The following is a 20,699-nucleotide window of genomic DNA, read 5'->3' on the forward strand; positions in this document are numbered from 1 at the left end:
TATGTTTTCCCACTGTTTGCCACTTGCAGTTTTATAGGTTTATGCTGTCTGTCATGAACTGATTATACTGGAAAATGTAGAAATGTACCTCCACCCCACTTTCAGTGCCTCCACTTCACATTGTGAAAAGGCGAAGTGGCAACAACTTATTCTTAATGAGGAAGTTTAGCAGAGGTTAAGCTAAATAAAGAAGAGAAAAGGTAAGAAAAGATTGAAATCACCAGCCATAAAATATCTCATTTATTTATCTCTTGATTCAACAAATACTCTTTTGTCTCACATACCATGATTAGTTCCATTAATTCACAACTGACAAGTTCAATAGGAACAGAATATTATCAGACATTTTTTTTTTGTTCTCCATATATAACACAGTTAGGACCCACTTGCTTGCACTTGAATTCACGTCATCCAGAATGACACTTGAAACACCAAGAAAACAAACAGCAAGGACTACTATAGGCATAAAAATGAAAAGAAACAACAAAAAAAGAAACACAAAACCAAAAACCGACTGGAAAAAAAAATCATTCTGTTCAAACCACTACACACAAGTTATTCATGGTTTATGGTGCACCATCTGATCGGATGGGTGCTTTAGTCTTGTATTTTCTCTGAAGTGGGGGGATACTGATATCTAGCAGTTCAACAAACCAGCAAGAACATAATCACTCCATTGTTTTTCCACATATTTCATTCCCCAGATATAAACACTACACGCACACAGTTAGACCCGTGTCGGGCTTTTTAACTGGATCTTTGCATGAAGACTGACACTTGACAGGCTTTTTAAAATGCCTGCATATTCATTCACCCCCTATCATGCAGGAGGTTGTGTTCCTCTGTCCAGTTAAAGAAACACGTTTTCTGGAATGAGTAGACTACTTTACACTATGACTGTAGAGTTTATTATTGCACATTATCACGAAGGCAAAAATAATAAAATAAAAAAAGATGTACATTTCACACAAATAATCCTCGTCAAGTGATTATGCCAAGTCCTCAGTGCGGTGTTTTCGTCAGGAGTGCGTTATTTTAGGACAATTGCCCTTCACAGGCCCTCTCTGAAGTTCTCAGTCGTGGATGTCATACCTGTACGCCTCTATGAGACCTTCAATGGAATGGATGAAGCCAGATATGGCACATATGCCCCCAATGATGAAAATGGAAACGTCGAAGAAGACGTGGTGCCACAGGAGGTTTCTCCATTGGAGCTTTAGGTGGAAGAGGCTTGGCAAGAGGAAGCACAGGCCAGCACCGGTGAGGCTCCCAGTTAAGCCCATAAGAAGGGCGAAATGGGGGACAAAGACAGCCATAAGCAAGGTAAAGACCACCAGGGCGACTCTGAGGCCCAGGCCCCATGATTTCAACTGCCCTCCGGGGCCGTAGCAGTCTGGAAAGAGGGCTCTCCCGCCATCCTGGAACAAAGATTTCTCTAGAACTTCAACTGCGGCGAAGAACGGCAGAGGGTAAGAAAGCAACGCCTTGGAGACGAGGAAGAGATTCACCACAGCCCGGATCGTTGAAGGCAGGTTATCCGTAATGACCTCTTTGGTGGCATCTGCCCATGTCAAGTAGGCCACCAGGGCGAAGAGGCCCTTGAGGACGCAGGCCGCAATGTGAGTCCAGTCCATCATGCAGTGGAACTCACTGGGCTTCTGCATGTTTCCCTCCAGCGATGGGAGGAAGATCTGGGAGGTGTAGCTGAACACGATGATGCCGATGGAAATGGGGAATTTTTTCACATCGATGTAAAACTTGACCTTCTCCCAGGCCCACTCTCGAGCCCTGGAGAGGCAGTAGGCAATCACCAGGATGTTGATGACGAAGTGGGCCAGCGTGCAGAGCAAGCTGAACTTGGACACGGCCTTGAGGTTCTTCAGGAACGCGCATGGCAGGAGCGCGGCCGTGGCCACCACAGACCAGGCTTTCTGTGAAACCGGAAACCCCGGGAAGCTGTTGTACATCAGGTTTCCGCTGACCACCACGTAAAGAATGCACGTCATGACCAGCTCGATGATCTGAGCCACGTTCACGACGTGGCCGCCCAGGGCCGGGAAGCGGGGCGCGCAGCAGGCGTTCGCGATGTCCACGTAAGAGTCCCTCACGCGCACTTTAATGCCGTCCTCGTTCTCTTCGTACAGACACGCGATGAGGATTTTGCCAGTGTAGCAGCACACCACAGCCGCGAAGATGATTAGGAAGAGGCCGAGGTAGCCGCCGTGGAGGATGGCGTACGGCAGGCCGAGGACAAACATGCCCTGCGGAAAGAGAAGCGCAGTTAAGTGGTAATGGACGAGACCCACATCGCAGTGACAGGCCGAGCTAACCCAGGCATGCAAGGACCAGCTCGTCTTATATAATAACAGCCTAAATTTATATTTAAAAATAACGCAACAGGAAAAATTGTCACCACGGATTATTTTAAATTAAACTGCAATAATATGTCCGATACCTGATCTGTACTAAATAATAGATCGAATTAAAGCGTTTAAGGAAAATTCCAAAACGAATTTTCAAATTCATTTGATTGAGCTTTTTAATTTGATGGAGGCTCTGATAAGCACGTGGGTGCTATTCAGCCTCCAGGCTATCAAAGTCAAGCAGATCCCGCCTGCAGCTCCACTGATAAAAAGATTTGAATAAATACATTTTAAGACCCACTCACTGCAACGGATTTACGCTCAAACCAATTCGAGGTGAAGCCAAAGCTTGGATCTAACTGATAAAATGTAGCTTAACGGGCCCTTTACATTTGAAACCTTTTATAGTTTCATCGCACAAAATTAAAGGTGACTAACTCTAATTTTGGCTTGTGTGGAATTATTTGCATCCCATGAGCATCATCCTATTTTCCAGCTTAAATATTAAATGTGAAAATATGAAGTCTTCAAGGTGACTTTATGTGCGGTTGCAGGCCTAATATGGCCGTGCAGCACATGGTACTTTTGCACTCACGCGTGCAGGATGACAGTAATCATGGCCTACCTGAATGGCGTTGGTGACGTTCCAGCCAGCTTCCCATGACGTGATTTTTGGCTTGTCTTCTTCCAGAGAGCCTGCTGTCTTCAGGGACGAGGGCCTCGGCCCGGTGCCGTCTCTCTGGTAGTGGCTGTCTCCCTCCAGCTCCCCATCTCCCTCCATCTGCCCCCCTTCTTCTTCTCCTTGAAGGACATCCATCTGCATACCTTGCCTGTAGTCATAATCCAAGTCGTCGCACTCCGCGAAACCCAAACCCTCCTCGTCCGTGGCGGCCTGGAAGCCCAGTCTGGCGAACACCCCACTGACCTTGGCCTGAGATTTGTTGGACACCGTGTGGGCCGCATTGGTCAATTTGTTGGTGAGCTTGTGTCGGATTAGGTGAGCCATCTCTTTCCGAAAGAAAATCCGTTCTACAGTTAAATAAGACGCGTAAAAAGCGCAGATTCAGGTGTATGCAGGGCAATTTCTTTGATTGTTTTACTTTTTTTACCCGCTACAGTGAAACCATGCCTGTTGCCTCTTCGATGTGACTGCAAAATAAACTAACCAGCATTCTAACGGCTGCCTAACCGATTTACTCAAAGCTTAAAAAATATCCTCAGCTGCTTTTCTTGGCTTGTTTATCCATATTACCTCCCTTAATAAAAACACTCCTTGGCATCTGCCTCCACGAAGAAGCGCCTGAGATCAGACACAAAACGAAAAAATATTTCCATTCGTCGTTAAAAATGTCAATTTTGCATTTTTTCCTCCCCACATACACAAAGCAATCCTCTCAGTTTGGAGTCTTGTAGGCGACAACGTGAGCGCAGGAATCTCCGCATCACCCAGAGAGGGAGAGAGGGAGAGAGGGAGCGAGAGGGGCGTGCACGTGTCCGCACAGAGTGCCAGTGTAAGGCTCGCGCGCAGCGGAACCGTCACGGGTGGCGTGGAGAGACATAGATAGAGAGAGATCTCATCTGGGGTTGACCGACCGAACGATCACGAAAATAAAAGCGTTCAGGCCATTTAAATACATCAGTGTCACAGAAGTGCGTCTGACATCACGCATGAATGAAAACACCAGACATTTCACCTGCTCATCCTGTCAACAGGTCCACGGACACCGATACCAACAAACGGCGGGTGTGATGTGATGAAACAAACCTCCACCCTTTATCCAAACCTGCTGCTGTGTGGCTGTGTAAAAATAACTGAACTGGAAAGGCTATTTTTGAGTTTCCGAGTGCTCGTCTGGACGTCTGGAATACCTCAAATACGCCGATATGACAAATAAACAATGTCGTCTACAAAGGCGTGAATAATCGCGATATTCTTCTTTAAAAAGGAAAATTAAATAAAAAAAATTCTCTTCCAACACTTGAAATCTATCCTAATTTTGTGAAATGAAGCACGATGACTGCGCCATATCTCGCTATATCAATCGACACAGCGCACAGCGAATTTTCTCTGTTTTCTGTAAAAGACAAAAGGCCCCAGCGTGCCACCTTTAAAAATTTTTATGTTCCTACATAAAACATGTTTTGTTAACAACAAAAAATATCGATGAATATTACACATTTCCATGTGTAATATTTTATGTAATGAAAACAGAAGAGGTGAGAGAAACGAAGCATGTTAATTTGAGGCAAATATTGAAATGAGTCAAACTTAAATTTATCTCAGGGTTTATTTGTGTGTTACGTGCACGCAAACAGCAACAGACTTTGCGTTTCCTGCCAGCAGCTCTACTCCAGATGAGCGTGATCAGCAGGTTGGGGGAAGGATGCAACTCGTTGCGCATCCTGCTGCAGGCCAGTTGCTGAATGCGCACCACGGACAGTTCCGAGGACAGCTCCGCGGACAGCTCCACAGTCACACAGAAAATATGTACCAAAGAAGCAGTCGTTAAAATGCAACACAACACGGGCAACATCGAATCTATACAATAATTATTTTCTCTCGTTGAGCTGCTTTCATCTAAAGACGAGATTGAAAATCTCAGTTTAAGGGAATATTTCTTCTCCACCTCAGATGTGATCAAGCGCCCTTAGGCGACTGTTGTTGTGATTTGGCGCTGTATAAATAAAATTGAATTGAATTGAATCCTTGCGAATACGAAGCATCTCATTTGTCCCTCCGTAATTTGCTGTGACAAGACAGCAAAACTGTCATCACATTTTTGCCTCTGTGGCAAAAACGTAGCGCTCCGTGGCAGGAAGGCTGAAAAATACAGACATTCTCCCTGAGCAGTGATTTTTGAGCTTCTAAAATATGAACAATCTTTGTGACGCCTGTTTACAACTGTGATTAAATTGATTGCACAGGCCCAAATGTTTTAACGAGCATCATTACAAGAAAAAAAAAAAAACGGGCGAGAGATCTAAATTTAGAAACGAGCCAGAGGACAGTAAAAGTTCCGCATATTTTCATGCTTGGCTTGAGCTGCTTTGCCAGCTGCTATTTGTGTTCAGGCCAACACAGTTTTTGTTAGTGAGTGTGTGTCATCATGTCTGAGTGTGTGTGTGTGTGTAGGACGGTGAGGAGCTGGGATGAGACCTTGAGGCGCTTCTCCCTCCCCCATGACACGCGCAGTCCCCGGGCTAACGCCGGGACAGGATCGCTGCAAATGTCACACACACGGGCGCGCACACGACTGCAAACACGCAGCTCTGGTACATTCAGCTCCATCCGACATAAAAACTCGCTGCTTCCACTCGAAAATAATATCAGTAACAGTGAAACAGATTAAAAAGGGAAATAAAAGTGATAAAATAAAAGCCCGGATTAAATCCTGTCGAACAGAATAGATTTATATTTCGCTTCCCCTTGAAGAAAATAAATCGATTTTCAGTTTGACTTTTTTTTTCTTTCAAACTGAGCTACTTTAGCACTGGCTTCTGGGGCGAGCAGTTTAGCTTCCAGGCTACAAAGAGAAGGATTAATTCAGACTCCGTGTGTGTGTGTGTGTGTGTGTGTGTGTGTGTGTGTGTAGGCCTGAAATAGGAGAGGCTCACAGCCCCGTCTAACAGCCGTGCAGTGCTGACTGGGAGCAATAATCTCTGATAGTTGCCATGGCCACAGTAATTGGACAGGGTGTGCGCGCGTGTGCTTTGAGATTTCGGAGAAAAGAGTTTTTGTTTCAGCACCGGTCGGGTTTTTTTTTTTTCTGTCTGAAGGCTTAAATCGAACCTTTCCCTTCATTAATGTATAAATTAAAGCTGCACTGTTGAGAAACAAACAGACATTTTTATATGCAGCTGCATAAACCCATATCAAGCAACACCGATGCACTGATTAGTTAAATAGAAATCATAAAATTGAGGGGGAAAAAAATCAGAAATAAACACAAAAAAATCATGAATATTATTAATATGTGACTGTAAATATATTTTATTGTAAATCCAGTGTCTCACATGTTGTTTCGAGTCCACCTCGGGTAAGTAGAGGAGTGAGGGAATGTAGGCAGTGGATCAAACCACTGTGAGGCAGTGCATTTTATTTTATTTTGTAACATTGTGGATTTCATTGCTCACAATGATGATTTGCAGCAATGGAGGCGAAAAATACAGTTTCACTGTTTGTGTTTTTGGGTTTTTTTTGTCCCCCCCAAAAGTCGGATCTTGTTCCCTTCTATGACTGTAATTTCTGCACATGGCTCCACTAAAAATTACATTCATTACTACTTGATTTTGTTACACACCTCACTTAAACCCCAGCAACTCACTCATGCTTATATCAAGGTTTTTATTCTACAATGACACACTGGCAGATTCGTCTGAAAGAACAGAGTTTGCTGCAGTTATTCGACCACACTATTTGTGTATCTATGAAGCGCCTTGAGGCGACTTATGTTGTGATTTGGCGCTATATAAATAAAATTGAATTGAATTGAATATTTTGGCCTGTGTGGAAATACAAAGTTGGATGGGCCTATCGTGACTAATTCTGGTGGCTGTGAATGGACAGGTGCTTTTCAGGGCGGGGTTTGTGAATGAGCACGTCCTTCTACAGCTTTGCTCAACCGGATGAGAAGTTGGATTAGCCAGGCTAGTGAGAACACCTGTATGGCTGGAAGGCCCAAACGTGTATTATTTTTCTTAAATACCCAGCGGATGAAATAACCAATAACAAATTAAAATTTTAGAAATACCTTTTTTCACAGTCTCTCTCTCTCATACACACATATCTGATGCATGGATAGTGACAGGTGCACAAACACATTCATCACTCTGTGGCCCAAAAAGATCTGCTAGGCTTACAGGGCCAGGCACTGAAGAGAGCGGTAGTGACAAACCCTGTGTGTGTGTGTGTGTGTGTGTGTGTGTGTGTGTGTGTGTGTGTGTGTGTGTGTGTGTGTTTTGGTATGTGATGAGAGAGAGAGACAGAGAGACAAAGGAGTGCAGTTTACTGTGTATGCGTCTCAGCGTGTGTGCTTGAATGCGCAGACGTGACAGGGCGCAGAGGAGAGTCACAGAGGTTGCAGCGTGCCTCTGCTATATCAGAAGTGTTCAGAGTCAGAGTCGTTACATAAACTGGTCTCTCTTCCTGCTTTGTTCGTTTCTTAACACTACCACAAACGCAGCAGTTACTGACAGTATTATCTGATTTGCTCTAATCGCAGTAATTCTTTCCCAAACCTTATCCTCAGCCGAATCTTATCCCAACCTTAAACCGAGTTTTCAATCAGAAATCTAGTTACATTACATTTGATTTGATCTCAAAATACGCGAAGACACATGACTCTGTCCAAACCAGTGCAAACGAACATTTTTAAATACTGTAGTAATTTAAAATGTATATACTACATTCTGTAGTATGGATTATAAACCATCCAACTAGGGGTTCATTGGAAATCACTGAAAATGTGTGTGTGTGATCAAATGATCAGTTAAACAGGTCTGTAAAATGACGGTTTTCAGCGAGTAACACTCGAATTTAAAAAAGAAAAGAAAAGAGAAAAAAGAAAAAAAAGAAAAAACAAATGAGGAAAAATGCACTTATTGGCTTTGGCACTGCTGCAGGCTTCTTAATTGTGCTCCTGCCATAAATGACACAAACCTAAACAAACGACCAAGGATGGTTAAAGCTGCCTCCTCAATTACAAAAAGAAAAGCGATAAAAGGAGGGATGTCTCCTAATTCCGTGCTGATGTGGGCCAAAAGAAAGTTCTGTGTTGCCATGACAACGGAATTAAAATGAGTTCAGAATGCTGTGACTCACGGTCACACACTTAATCCACACTGACGGATGTTTTTCCTCCCAAAACTGTGTGCGGGGGAAAAAAAACAAAAATATTCTGAAGGAGAAACTGTAGTCACGTCCTGCTGTAAGGAGGTGAAGCCCTGCCCATTACCCACTACCCACTGACTAACTGCATCTCATCATAGTGAGACTTATCGTCGCTGATAAATCACCGATGTATTCATAAACATTTTTAATGAAACAGGACCTTTATAACACGCCCCCTCTCTTTCAGTGGGGACTGTCTGTTCATTCTTCCACAAAATGGAGGCTGCCTGGCATCACGCGTGGCACTCCCATAGTGCTTGTAGCCTATCAGTTGCCCCCTCCTCATCACTGCTGCCTGGATGACAAGCACAACAAGCATAAAGCTGCAAGCGCTGTGCACAGACAGCAGCACAAAGTCACGTCTCGCCTCCTAGGAGGAATGGACGCCAGTGTGTGTGTGTGTGTGTGTGTGTGTGTGTGTGTGTGTGTGTGTGTGTGTGTGTGTGTGTGTGTGTGTGTGTGTGTGTGTGTGTGTGTTTTTGAAAGGACAGAATGTAGGAAGGGGATGAATTTTTCTCTGTGTGTGGATAGTATGGATGCGGTTGTGTGTGTTGTGTGTGTTTGTGTCTTACCAGTGGTATGTAGTCATGTGTGTGTGTGTGTGTCTGAGAGGGTGATGTGACCCAGATCTGCTTATTAGCATCAGGAGGAAGGGGGCGGCAGTCACTTAGAGCTTTGTGCCTGAGCAGTGAACTGTGCTCGTGCTTTAGTGACACGCCATCATACTGTAACCCCCCCCCCCCCCCTCTCTCTCTCTCTCTCACACACACACACACACACACACACACACACACACACACACACACACACACACACACCTTTATCTTCCTCCCCAACGTGTCTCTGCTATCCAGGAAATAATGCTGCCCCCAAAAAACATGTTATCTGATTATCTGTATAAGTGTCCGTTTATTTGAGAGAAAAGCTAAATAAAAAGTGTATCATAATCATAATAATAATAATAATAATAATAATCAGCAGAGCTCCTTTGCTGGATTTGCACAATACTGGCCCTTCAGTCTTGTATTTCAGTCTTCAGTATTTTAATGGTTTAACTGAGTGTGTTTGCCTTTTGTGTGCATTCGCTGTGTTTCAGTTTCACAGGATGTGAAGTAGATGAAGTGTACATTTGCACATGGTGGGCATAATGGTTATAAAAACAAAGAATAAGAAACTGCAAGAAGAAAAGATGAAGATAAAGAAACGATTCTTCCATTTTAATACTTGACATAACATCTTTTTTTGCATCTCGTGTCTCATTTTTTGCCACAGTGGGTTCCATTTCCATTAAGATAATGCAGCGGATGGCTGATCTGAATGGAAGCCGACTGGGACGTACAGTAGCTCTCATGTGCAGGTGCCCCACATATCCAGCTGAGGCTTTGCCTGGTCAGCTGAGAGTAACAGGATGGCAGACGGAAACAATCCAGGAATTTTACTGGTGAAATAACAGATTGAATGGCTTCAGCTTATACTGCGTGTGTAAAAAATAAAACAAAACAACAATTGTAACATGCATTTTAGTTTGCACACAGACTGAAATGGCTCCAGTGGTTAGAGCCAGAGCTTCAGACTAGAGGGAAAAATCTTGTGAAAGGCAATTATATTATTCTAGAGAGGAGTTAATATTCTTGTATTACGAGATTGAAGATATAGACTTACCAAAAAAAATCTGTATGTTTAATAACAGATCTAATCCGAGAATCTGGCTATAATAACTCAAATATGAACTATGAATGAAAATATGAGCACATAAATTATCCTCACACGGTGACATACGACCTCTAGTGGTGAAAGGCAGGTATATTTATGTCACTTTTTCTATAAATGTGGATACAAATCGTGGTAATGTGCGTCTCTTTCTGCCCCTGCGTTCCAGCACAAGTTTCCAACATTAGAACATTTTAAACATCTACGATTGTCTGCTACCACATTCCCACACATTTTACCCTCTGTTTTTCGGGACCCATTTCCAAGGGCGTAGATTTGGTTTTGGCATTGTTGGGAACGGATGATTCAACCACCGAACCCTGTCCTGTTTCTCTCCCCCCCCCCCCCCCCCCCTTCTTGATAAAAAAAGGAGAATATACTTGCGTACATATGCTACTCTACATGCTTTTAAACCATTTAATTTATATTTATATAATTTATATAACCATTTATATGTGAATATATAATGTTGAATTACTATTAAACAAATGACTAAGTAATTTAGATTTTAGTTTATTTCAGCCATATTCCATATAAATCAGGTAAAAATAAATAAATAAATAGAGTCATGACAATAAAAGAATATGACTTTAAGAACTTAACAACATTACTTCAGTTATACTGCACCAACATCTCTTACACATTAGCACTAAGGGAACACTGAATGACCTGCTGGTTTTTGTCCATAAAACCACCAGGTCTCTCAGCAGAATTACGCAACATTTTAGCCACACTATTGCCCCGATCAAATCAGTGAGCTGGGATTTTTTATTCTGAACATGAACTACTGTTACAGCAACAGACATGGACTACTGGTGCCCCACACAACAACTCAATGTCCACTATGTGAAGGAGGCAAACACATGCCTGCTCCTCTCGTTAACTGAGATAAACTGCTGGCATACTTGTTTTACATCTATACTGTTCAGTCTCTCCTGGTGGACATGGCATACAGCAGCATTGTTTAATCTCATTTGAGTCATTGTTAACTTTAGCCATGCTTTTAGTCTTCTGAGAGCACTGAAGCTTCTTTAGCTTCAGTGCTCTCAGTCTCAGTACATGCGTTTTATCCTCAGATTAAAATTATTATTATGTGCTTGATGTGCCTCACCTTTGGCCCTGGCTCTTCCCCTCTGACTGCACTAGGACATACTGCCACCTGATAAAATAACACATTGATTCACCTGACAAATAGGACATACATGACAATAAGAGTAAAATGTGTAGCTGCTTCAGTGTTTCTGTCAATTTGTGCAGATCTTGACTCATCAGTAATGTTTGTACGGTGAGTGCATTTTTAAAACAATTTGTGCAAGCTGCACTACAAGGTGGAATATTTGACTACCTCATGATATTTTGTCTCAAAAATATGAATATGTCAGTACCACTAGGAGGAAATTATTGTGTCACCAACATTTTAACATTAGACATATAATTTTAACAGCCTCTGTAAACTAATATCCTGGCTTGCTCGAGGCTGCCGTTTTCCCAGACAGTTTCAATCAAAATTAGAAATGAGACTGAGAGAACTAATAGTGCTGCATGTTGTGCAGTTAGTTTCCAAAACACGTTATTCATGGTTACATACAATTTTAGACTGATGTGGGCCAAACCCTAGCATAGCCTGTAACGTTATTATGACGGACACATTTTATGAGTGAACTTGACTTTAAGTGACTTACAGGTTTCTTTGAAAATAACTTTCTTATACCCAGGTTCTTCCTTTTTGCTGCCATCCTCCTCTCTTCCTCCAGGTTCTCGCAGCGCAGGCTTGGCGCTGCTAAAACTAAACAGAGCTCCCTGAAAGGCACAGCCAATCACATTGGCCATATTTGTCACATGCGGTAGGACTCCAGTGGAGGACGTAATTTAACTCTTTCTGCACCGCTGGGTGAATGAGACGTTGACAGATCGTTTTTTTCTTTCTGTCTGGCTTGTTTTTCTTTACTCGAAGAGATCAAATTATTGGTGAGGACATATCCCTTCCGTCCATGCCAAATCTACGCTCTTGCCCATTTCTCATTCCCAGCTGGAAATTAGGGATGGGACATAACAAATACAGCTTTACATATGCGTATTATTATCAATGATGAGGTCAAAAAGACTCTCCGTTCAGGGAGCATCGGTTACATTAGAAGACAGGACGTTTTGGAAGATGATGAAACGTTTCAGAACATGATCCCTTTTGGCTTTATTGGACAGGACAGTGCTGACAGGAGACAGGAGGGTGGGGAGAGAGCAAACGCGGGATGACATACAAGAAATGGCTAATAGATCTAATAGTAACAATAGAGAAGACCTGTAGAGTGTGTGGACCCAAGAGGGATTGGAGGACACAGTAGACATAAAGTTAAAAATGCAACACAGAGAGCAAAATTGTGCAGTCTAAACCCGAAAACGTTAGCAGAACTTAAAAAATAATGCAAAAGATTGCCTCAGTTGCATTCGGTACTGCTAAATTTAAAAGCTTAAGTAGATTCGTTCAGTTCAACAGCATTTTCTTGGCCTTCACCAAAAACGCACTGCACTGTTATATTCAAGAAATATTAAAATAATTCTCTCAAAAAGAATATAAAATGCGAAAGACATGATATGTACTTTTGAATATCTCAGTTGCAGATTTGATTAATCAAACTGTAAACTGTTAAAACTGTAAAATTCTAAATTGTACATATACCACTGTCCTGGTTCTGTTGTTGTTAACGTTTATATTCCAAACAATGACTATCAGAAATTTCTTGTAGTCCAGTTATTGCATCAAAAAATGATATAAAACAACAGCCCAAAACAAAACTAGACACTGTGCTCTGATACAGTTATCCAGACTCTTGAGTTTCTAAGTTAGGGAACAGTTGACCAGCTCCAGACTTCTGTACTCTAAATGAATACAGTGTTATTCAGTCCTTTGCTAATAACTGAAGTAGCAGATGTAGAGCATAGATCACTCTAAATACTACCAAGAAGTTCATCAGCAGTTCTTGCGAGGTCACTTTAAAGGATTTCAAAAAGGAAGGAAGGAAGTCACATGATAGGGTGAGGCAAGGTCTCACCCGAAACCTCTGCTGATAATGATCCACACCCCTTTTCACACCTTGGCTCATGTCATGAGGCACATGGTCAATAGTGGGTCAATGACCATCTTAAGGGACAACTCCCACTAGGGCTTAAATACCTGGGAATCTCCATTATTTGTTCTTAGAGCTGAAGAAGCTGTTTGGATGAGAGGTGAAAATTCTCCAAGAAACTCAAAGAAGTCCAGTTTCTTTCCAAGCTCCTTAGATTACTGTGACCTGGAACTGAGAACCTACACAGATGTGATGGGTCTTGGTGTTTACCATACAGCTCTCTGAAACTCTATACGGGGTCTTTTTTGTAGATAAAATAACTGCATTTCAAAAATAAATTGGTGATCAGGAATTAAAAATAATTTAAATGTTTTAATTGTATTTTGTTTAAATTAGCTAGACCAGCCATTTTCAAAGTTAAGAGTGCTGGGGCTCACCCAATCTTAAATCTTCACTCTAAAAAGAAATACAAGAAAACGTGATGAATTTACTTGAACATTTTATTCAAAATATATAACTAATATAGGGTTTTGGCTATAAATTGCTCATACTACCCAGTCATATACACAGTTTTAAGGCTAAAGTGTGACCCACCTGCCACTGGGACACGAACTTCAAAACAAGAGCAGTAAATAAGAGTAAAGAGTAATATCGCAAACTAACCACGGCCTATTCTCAGATTTAATTAACTTTGTATATAAATACAATGGATAGATGGAATGTAACTGTACATAAATGGGGCCCACCTGCAGTACCTTGCTAGCCCACCAGGGGGGTCGTCTCATATTTAGGGAATCACTTAGCTGGAATATTAGTCTTATGCTTATGCTTTTCTCCATTCGGATTTGTCATGTATAGTGTGCGTGTGTGTGTGTGTTTTAATCAATGTTTGTTTCCAGTTCGTATTGCTAAAATCACACACATCAAGGTTATATGATAAAAGTGATTTAAAAATCTGTCAGGAACTGTAAATCTGCGACACCGAGCCTCCAGTCGGCTGTATTTTGCAGTTACACATTTTCAAAATGGCTTCCAAAGAAGGATCGGTGTGTCAGATTTTCTCGTTCCAGGACTGGAAAGCCTCCCCTGATCCAATTCTTGAGCTCCCCGTACAGTATCTGACCCATACACCCTCTCCTATAGTGATAGATAACGGCTCCTTCCAGACCCGGGCCGGCTGGGCGGCTCCGGGGGCCGAGCTCGACCCTCCGCGGCTCCTGTTCAAGTCTGTGGCGGCGCGAAGCAGAGGCGCTGCCCGCAGTGAGACCCAGATCGGTAACGACATCCCCAATTTGGAGCCGCTGCGGTGGCTGCTGAAGAGCCAGTTTGACCGAAACGTGGTGGTCAACTTTGAAATCCAAGAGCTCATCTTCGACTATGTGTTTACACACCTGGGCATCACGTCAGAGGTGAGCGGAAGTTAAATCAGTCATTTGTAAGTGAAACGTTGGTCGGTTTGAAGGTTTTGTATCTGGAGTTCAGGATTAATTGAACAACTTAACTCCCGGGATATTTTCTGCTAGCTGTTTATAGTCATGTAAGTCACCTGGACACCCAGACAATACATCAACACCACTTTATTATTATTATTATTATTATTTTTGCAGGGTAGTGTGGATCACCCCATTGTGCTGACAGAGGCGCCCTGCAACCCACTGCACTGCCGCCAGATGATGTCAGAGCTGCTTTTTGAGTGCTACAGCGTCCCATACGTCTCCTATGGTGTGGATTCCTTGTACAGTTTCTACCACAATAACAATCAAAGGAAGCTCCAGTCACCACACACGGGAATCATTCTGTCCTCAGGTTACCACTGCTCACACATCCTGCCGGTTATTAATGGCAGGTGAGGATCAACATGCACAAACGAATGATTTATATACAGCTTTTACCGTTTGCTCTGTTTTCCTGATTTTTATCACACACCGTAGTTTTAGTTCTTATCTGGTTTTTGTTCGAGGTTGGATGCTGTGAATTGTAAGCGTGTGAATGTGGCTGGGAGTCAGGCAGCGTCCTACCTGCAGCGCCTCCTGCAGCTGAAATACCCAGGTCACCTTGCTGCCATCACACTCAGCCGCATGGAGGAGCTGCTGCATGAGCACAGCTACACTGCTGTGGATTATCATGAAGGTACAAATATATCCATGGACATGTAACTACGCATTTGTTTTTTTTATGGGACAGCAATTAAATGCTTTAGATTTATGATAGCTGAAGAATATTTTAGTAACATCGGTAGATTGCACACAGTGAGTTCCTCCTCAGAACTACTAGAGAAACAGATGACTGTGAATAAAAGGAGTGAGGAGTCAGCACAGAGGTGCATGCATGTGCTCTCTTCTCCCCTTGACTTTGCATTTCCTCTATGCTGTGTTTTCCGCAGAGCTGGAAAAGTGGCGCAGCCCAGAGTTTTATGAGCGGGAAGTTCACCGTATGCAGCTTCCGTTTTCGAGTAAGGTGCCGGGCGGCTGTGTGAGTGTAGAGGAGCGGCAAGAGAGACGAGCTCAGCAACTTCGACGACTTCAAGAGATTAATGCTCGCCGCCGAGAGGAGAAGCTGCAGCAGGACCAAGAGAGGCTGGACAGACTCTTAGCAGTACAGGCAAGGACCTTATTGGACCTTTTAAAGTTCACAAGCACAAGAGTTGTCTCTCTGATGGCGGATTCCTGTCTTATCAGTTAGCCTGTTTGTTTCTCTCATCTTTTTCCATTTTTTTAAACGCCTACCTTTCTATATTTCAATGGAACTGTCATCAGGAGGTTTGGATCTTGTTTTTAGGCCGGTACATGCATGCATACTTATAGTAGTTGTAACGGTAGTGCAGTGTTGACAAACAACATGATTTCTAACATAGCACCTGATTGGCAGATAAAATTTAATTAATTTAATGCACTTCCACTGGGATTGCGGGAATCATTTGCAACACTATGGGTGACCAAGCAAGAGCGAAAGAGAGTCACAGAAAAGAAATGCATAATTTATATGTTGGCAGTTACACTGCGAGTCAAAGACGATTGATTGATTGTTCCAGCTGAGGACGGAAGACAAGATGGAAATTGGCACTCGGTAATAAACACATAAAACAGTATTTCACCTACTGATCATAGAGTTGTGTGTGTGTGTGTGTGTGTGTGCGCGCGCGTGCAGGAGCTGCTGGAGGACGGCCTGCTGGATCAGTTTCACAAGAGTCTGGTGGAGCTTAACATGGATTCAGCCGAGGAGCTGCAGTCGTACATCAACAAATTGCAGCTCGCTGTAGAGCAGGGTAGACAGAAGCTGCTGCACAGTGATGGAGCAGAGGGAAAGGCGGAGGTAGGTGTTCTGCCATCAAGTTTAAAAAATAGAATTCGGTTGTACTGACTTGTTTTTGCATGTGCTGTGCCCACATTTCCAGGCTCTGTGTCTGAATCAGTATTTGGATAAACAAATCTGCAACTGCTTTTTGGTAGAAAACAGTTAATAGAAGAATGCTGAGCATATGACAGTGTTAGCACTGTATCTATAATGAGATGGTTATCTAAATAATAAGAGCTCAAGTTGTCAAATTACAGTGAAAATGACTACAGAGCACAAGTGAAATTGAAATGATCCAATAATTAATTAGGTGTAAATGTCATTATCACGACTGTGCTGCGAGGCTCTACAGCATCTATGCTTGATTGCTGCGGTGGATGTAGTGCTCCTGACACAAAGCCTGAGGCTGTTCTGTGGCTCTCTGTCAGGTGTCAGAGCTGGAACAGCCGATGGACGAGACAGATGGAGTGGCACTGATGGATTCTGACTTCCCCGAGGACTCGCTGCCAGAAAAACCTGCTAATGTGGTTCAGGTAATGGCACAGGATACCTGAATGTCTCAGAGACATGTAGAGCCTCATTAATGCTGTGCAGGGAAATACCTGCTGCGGTCATGTGTGGCAAAATGTGTAGAAAAACTTCCAGTAGTTTTTGAGCATAACTTTGCTATTGCAACATTTGAAACATGTGGTGGTGTCAGTACTGTCATAACTTCACGTTAATGAAGGAGAACTTTTTTTTCCCCGCTCCTCCTCCTCCAGCCCGTGTTTAACATGGCGGAGTACCACCAGCTCTTTGTGGGGACGGAGCGTCTGCGGTGTCCAGAGATTTTGTTCCAGCCTTCGCTGACTGGAGAGGAGCAGATGGGACTGATGGAGACTCTGCAATATGTTTTGGCCAGGTAATGATGGGATGTAACGGTTGTACACAAAAGCACGAATATGCAGAGAAGTTGTATAAACACATAACCTCATCCTGATGAAGTTATTACAAGGAGCCAGAAAATGCTATGTTATATAAACATTCTTTTATTATTATTTTTTTATTAGTTTTTTACTGATGGTATTTATTTTTTTGTTATTTATTTTTTTGTTAATGATGTGAACTTTGATGCTTTAATCACAAATAGGTACACTCCAGAGCAGCAGGAGGCGCTAGTGAGCAATGTATTTCTGACCGGAGGGAACATGCAGTATCCTGGGATGAAAGAGAGGGTAGAGCGAGAACTGCTGGCCATGAGACCCTTCCAGTCACAATTCAAGGTACAGCCTGTGCTCTCCTAAAACGCTGTTATGTTTACTTTGTCAAAAAATCTGAAATCTTTTTTTGATAAGGACAAAAAAATCTAATATAGTTCAAACAGTAACCACAAAAAACAGAAAACAAGAGCTTTCAGGTGGACCTAAAACCCTGGACTTTAAGCTTTTGTGTTTTCTCTGGAAAAAATCTTGAACATAGTAACGGAACGCAAAACGCCACAAAAAGGTTGTATCGTCTCTTTAAAGCACAGGTGTCGAACTCCAGGCCTCGAGGGCCGGTGTCCTGCAGGCTTTAGATGTGTCCTTGATCCAACACAGCTGATTTAAATGGCTAAATTACCTCCTCAATATGTCTTGAAGTTCTCCAGAGGCCTGGTAATGAACTAATCACTTGATTCAGGTGTGTTGACCCAGGGTGATATCTAAAACCTGCAGGAGACCGGCCCTCGAGGCCTGGAGTTCAACACTCCTGCTTTAAAGTCATCAGCTCAAATATTTTTCTAAAGTTCAACATGGGATGTGACATAAATATAAATGATCTAATGTACACTCACCATACACTTTGTTAGGTACACCTGTTCAACTGCTTGTTAGTGCAAATATCTAATCAGCCAATCACATGGCAGCTACTCGGTGCATGCAGGCACTGAAGTTCAAACCTAGAATTAGAATGGAGAAAAAAAGTTTAAGTGATTTTGAAGATTGTCCCACCCAGCCATCACTAGAGTTTACAGAGAATGGTCTGAAAAATAAAACATATCCAGTGAACGCCCCCACAGCCGACAAATCATGTCATTATGGACCAAACTGTCCTGAGGAATGTTTCCAGCACTTGGCTGAAGAATTAAGGCAGCTCTAAAGGGGAAAACGAATCCAACCCAGTACTAGCAAGGTGTACCTAATAAAGTGTCCAGTGAGTAGCCAGCCATGTAAATAGTGCATATAGTTAGATATGAAGCAACAGAGCTTGTTTCAAAATAAAGAAGTGAGTTATGGGAACCGTTATGGGATAAATGACTCCAGCTAAACTTTCCGGTCCTTTCAGATGTTTTGATTAGTGTTGATATCATCTGAAGCTAACCTAAAACTTCTTCATAGGTGACCATGGCGTCTTGTCCGGCCTTGGATGCCTGGCATGGAGCACGAGGCTGGGCGTTGGAGCACCCTCCTGGAGCAGTGTCGGAGGGATGGATCAGCAGACAGGACTACGAGGAGAAAGGAGGCGAGTATCTGAGCGAGCACTGCGCCTCCAACGCTTTCGTTCCCATGAAGATCGCTAAACCCGCTCGCCCTGCTGAGCCACCCGTTACAATGCAAGCATCTACAGAAGGTCCTGCTGCCATCACCATGGTTACGACAGATCCGACCCCCCCCTCCTCTACTAGTGCTGTTGCTGATGTTACCATGGTTACCACGTGAAGCAAAGCTCTCTGATATCCCCCCTCGACGTGTCCGAAGTTCAGGAATGATTTCAGGATGAAGTGAAGGGTTTCACTTTGTCCTCTTTCGTTCAGCTCGACTCGGATCGTGCTTTTTCAACAACCGCCAGAAAGCTGCTGTCACTCCTGCTGAACGCTTTGGTCTTTGAATTCCAGGCGCTGGGAAAAAACCCCTAAAATGAGCTTGAGAGAGACGGGAAATGCATAACTGTAACTGAATCAGGAGTATTGTACACTGCTGTTCTTGGTGAAATCACAAGAGTTCATATTGAACAGGGATCAAATGAATGTTGTTAAAGGCCAAGAGTATTTTTTTGTATTATTGTGTAAATATAATTTTATTTTGTATGTCTGTGTTTTTAAAAAACAAAACAAAAACATTTCCCCTCTTGGAGACCGTTGTCTGTCTTTTGATTGTCAAAGAAATCTGATATTTCGTGTCTTCTGTCCCTTCTTCTTCTCTCCTTTCTTTTCCTGTTTTCTAGTTAAATGTTCAGTTTGCTGAATGCTCACACACATTCCCTCAAACACCTCTAGTGCTATTTATACATGCAGCTAGCCTTTGTTTTCACTAAAGTTAGGGAAAAGAAACTTTCTTTCATGCCAGCTTTAATTCTTTGTCCTGTAGGTTTTTATCAGAGGAATCCTTTTTGAGCTCTAAGTCACAGATTACAGAAAATCTGACCAGTAATTTGACCCTGGAACATGTAATTACTGTTGTGGGTGTTAAAGTGATTAGAGAGCATGAGACCACATAACATTCTTATTTTGAACTAATGCCCTCAGGAAGACTTCACAGGGCGCCTTTAGGTAGGCAAAAGGTGCATAAGGGATCATTTGTGCCAAAAGCAATTAGCATACTGAGTTATAAGACTCTGTGATGTATTTGTACTGAAGTTTTATGTATGCATTTGTGTGACTGTGGGCTGAGTGCTGCCAGTATTTTTTTTATGAATTGATTTATGACTTGATGACTCACACACAATTTTCTGCTAATGTGGAGAATAAAGTTATTCTGTTCTAAATGCCACCAGAACAATGTAATAAAATATTTTTGGGTAAAAGTAGATGGGCTCTTTAAATGCAAAAATAAATAAATAAATAAAATTGTGTGCTGCAGTATATCGTTCTACCACTAGATGGCACAAATGAACACAAAATCTTACTCTGGCTTCACTATTATTCAGTTACAAGCAGTATTTAGTGTTTTGTACTAATAGTTTATGTAAGTCGACTTATCAGCCAGACTGAAGGAGACATATTCTTACCACAGTTTTAGCATTCTTTCTTTAATGCTAAAACTGATTGGACTTTATTCTCATGGAGTCGTTGGACAGCAGGTGAATCTGGTCTGCTGTTGACAGAGTATACATCTATACCTCCACACTCATCTGAAAATTTTGAATCTTGTCTGACACACCGTGAGTTGCCTTGGAGGGTGTGTGCATTGCATTGTTTCTCAGTCCTCTGAAGTCTAATAGCATCATGTGGCGTTAAACTGTGCTCAAGGTTCAGAACGTTCTGCTTTTCCCAAAACAACTGTGTGGCGACCCCACTCATAAAATAGCCCCCGGTTTCCACAGCAGGGCTGCACTTGGCTAATCGGAGCCAACACAGGCCAGTGACTGCAGGTTAATTGGCTCAAATGTAACTAGAGGGATTAAAGGGCAAAAACAAGG

General features: G+C 42.6%; 2 protein-coding genes across 2 annotated transcripts; one reads left to right on the forward strand and one right to left on the reverse strand.

The window, feature by feature from the left end:
* Positions 1-484: 484 nt before the first annotated feature.
* LOC113014024 (vesicular inhibitory amino acid transporter-like) lies at positions 485-4,098 on the reverse strand. Its single transcript, XM_026155328.1, has 2 exons — positions 2,989-4,098; positions 485-2,261 (listed from the first exon to the last, which is right to left on the reverse strand). The coding sequence occupies exons 1-2, from the start codon at positions 3,367-3,369 to the stop codon at positions 1,074-1,076; spliced, it is 1,569 nt and encodes a 522-aa protein (XP_026011113.1). The 5' UTR covers positions 3,370-4,098; the 3' UTR covers positions 485-1,073.
* Positions 4,099-14,014: 9,916 nt separating this feature from the next.
* On the forward strand, positions 14,015-20,087 carry actr5 (actin related protein 5). Its single transcript, XM_026155109.1, has 9 exons — positions 14,015-14,437; positions 14,636-14,874; positions 14,989-15,158; positions 15,412-15,629; positions 16,176-16,340; positions 16,751-16,855; positions 17,084-17,223; positions 17,452-17,584; positions 18,680-20,087. Exons 1-9 carry the CDS (start codon positions 14,054-14,056, stop codon positions 18,998-19,000), a joined length of 1,875 nt encoding a protein of 624 aa, XP_026010894.1. The 5' UTR covers positions 14,015-14,053; the 3' UTR covers positions 19,001-20,087.
* The last annotated feature ends 612 nt before the right edge of the window (positions 20,088-20,699 follow it).

The sequence above is a fragment of the Astatotilapia calliptera genome, chromosome 20, assembly GCF_900246225.1.
Source record: "Astatotilapia calliptera chromosome 20, fAstCal1.2, whole genome shotgun sequence".
In the NCBI taxonomy this organism is placed as follows: Eukaryota; Metazoa; Chordata; class Actinopteri; order Cichliformes; family Cichlidae; genus Astatotilapia; species Astatotilapia calliptera.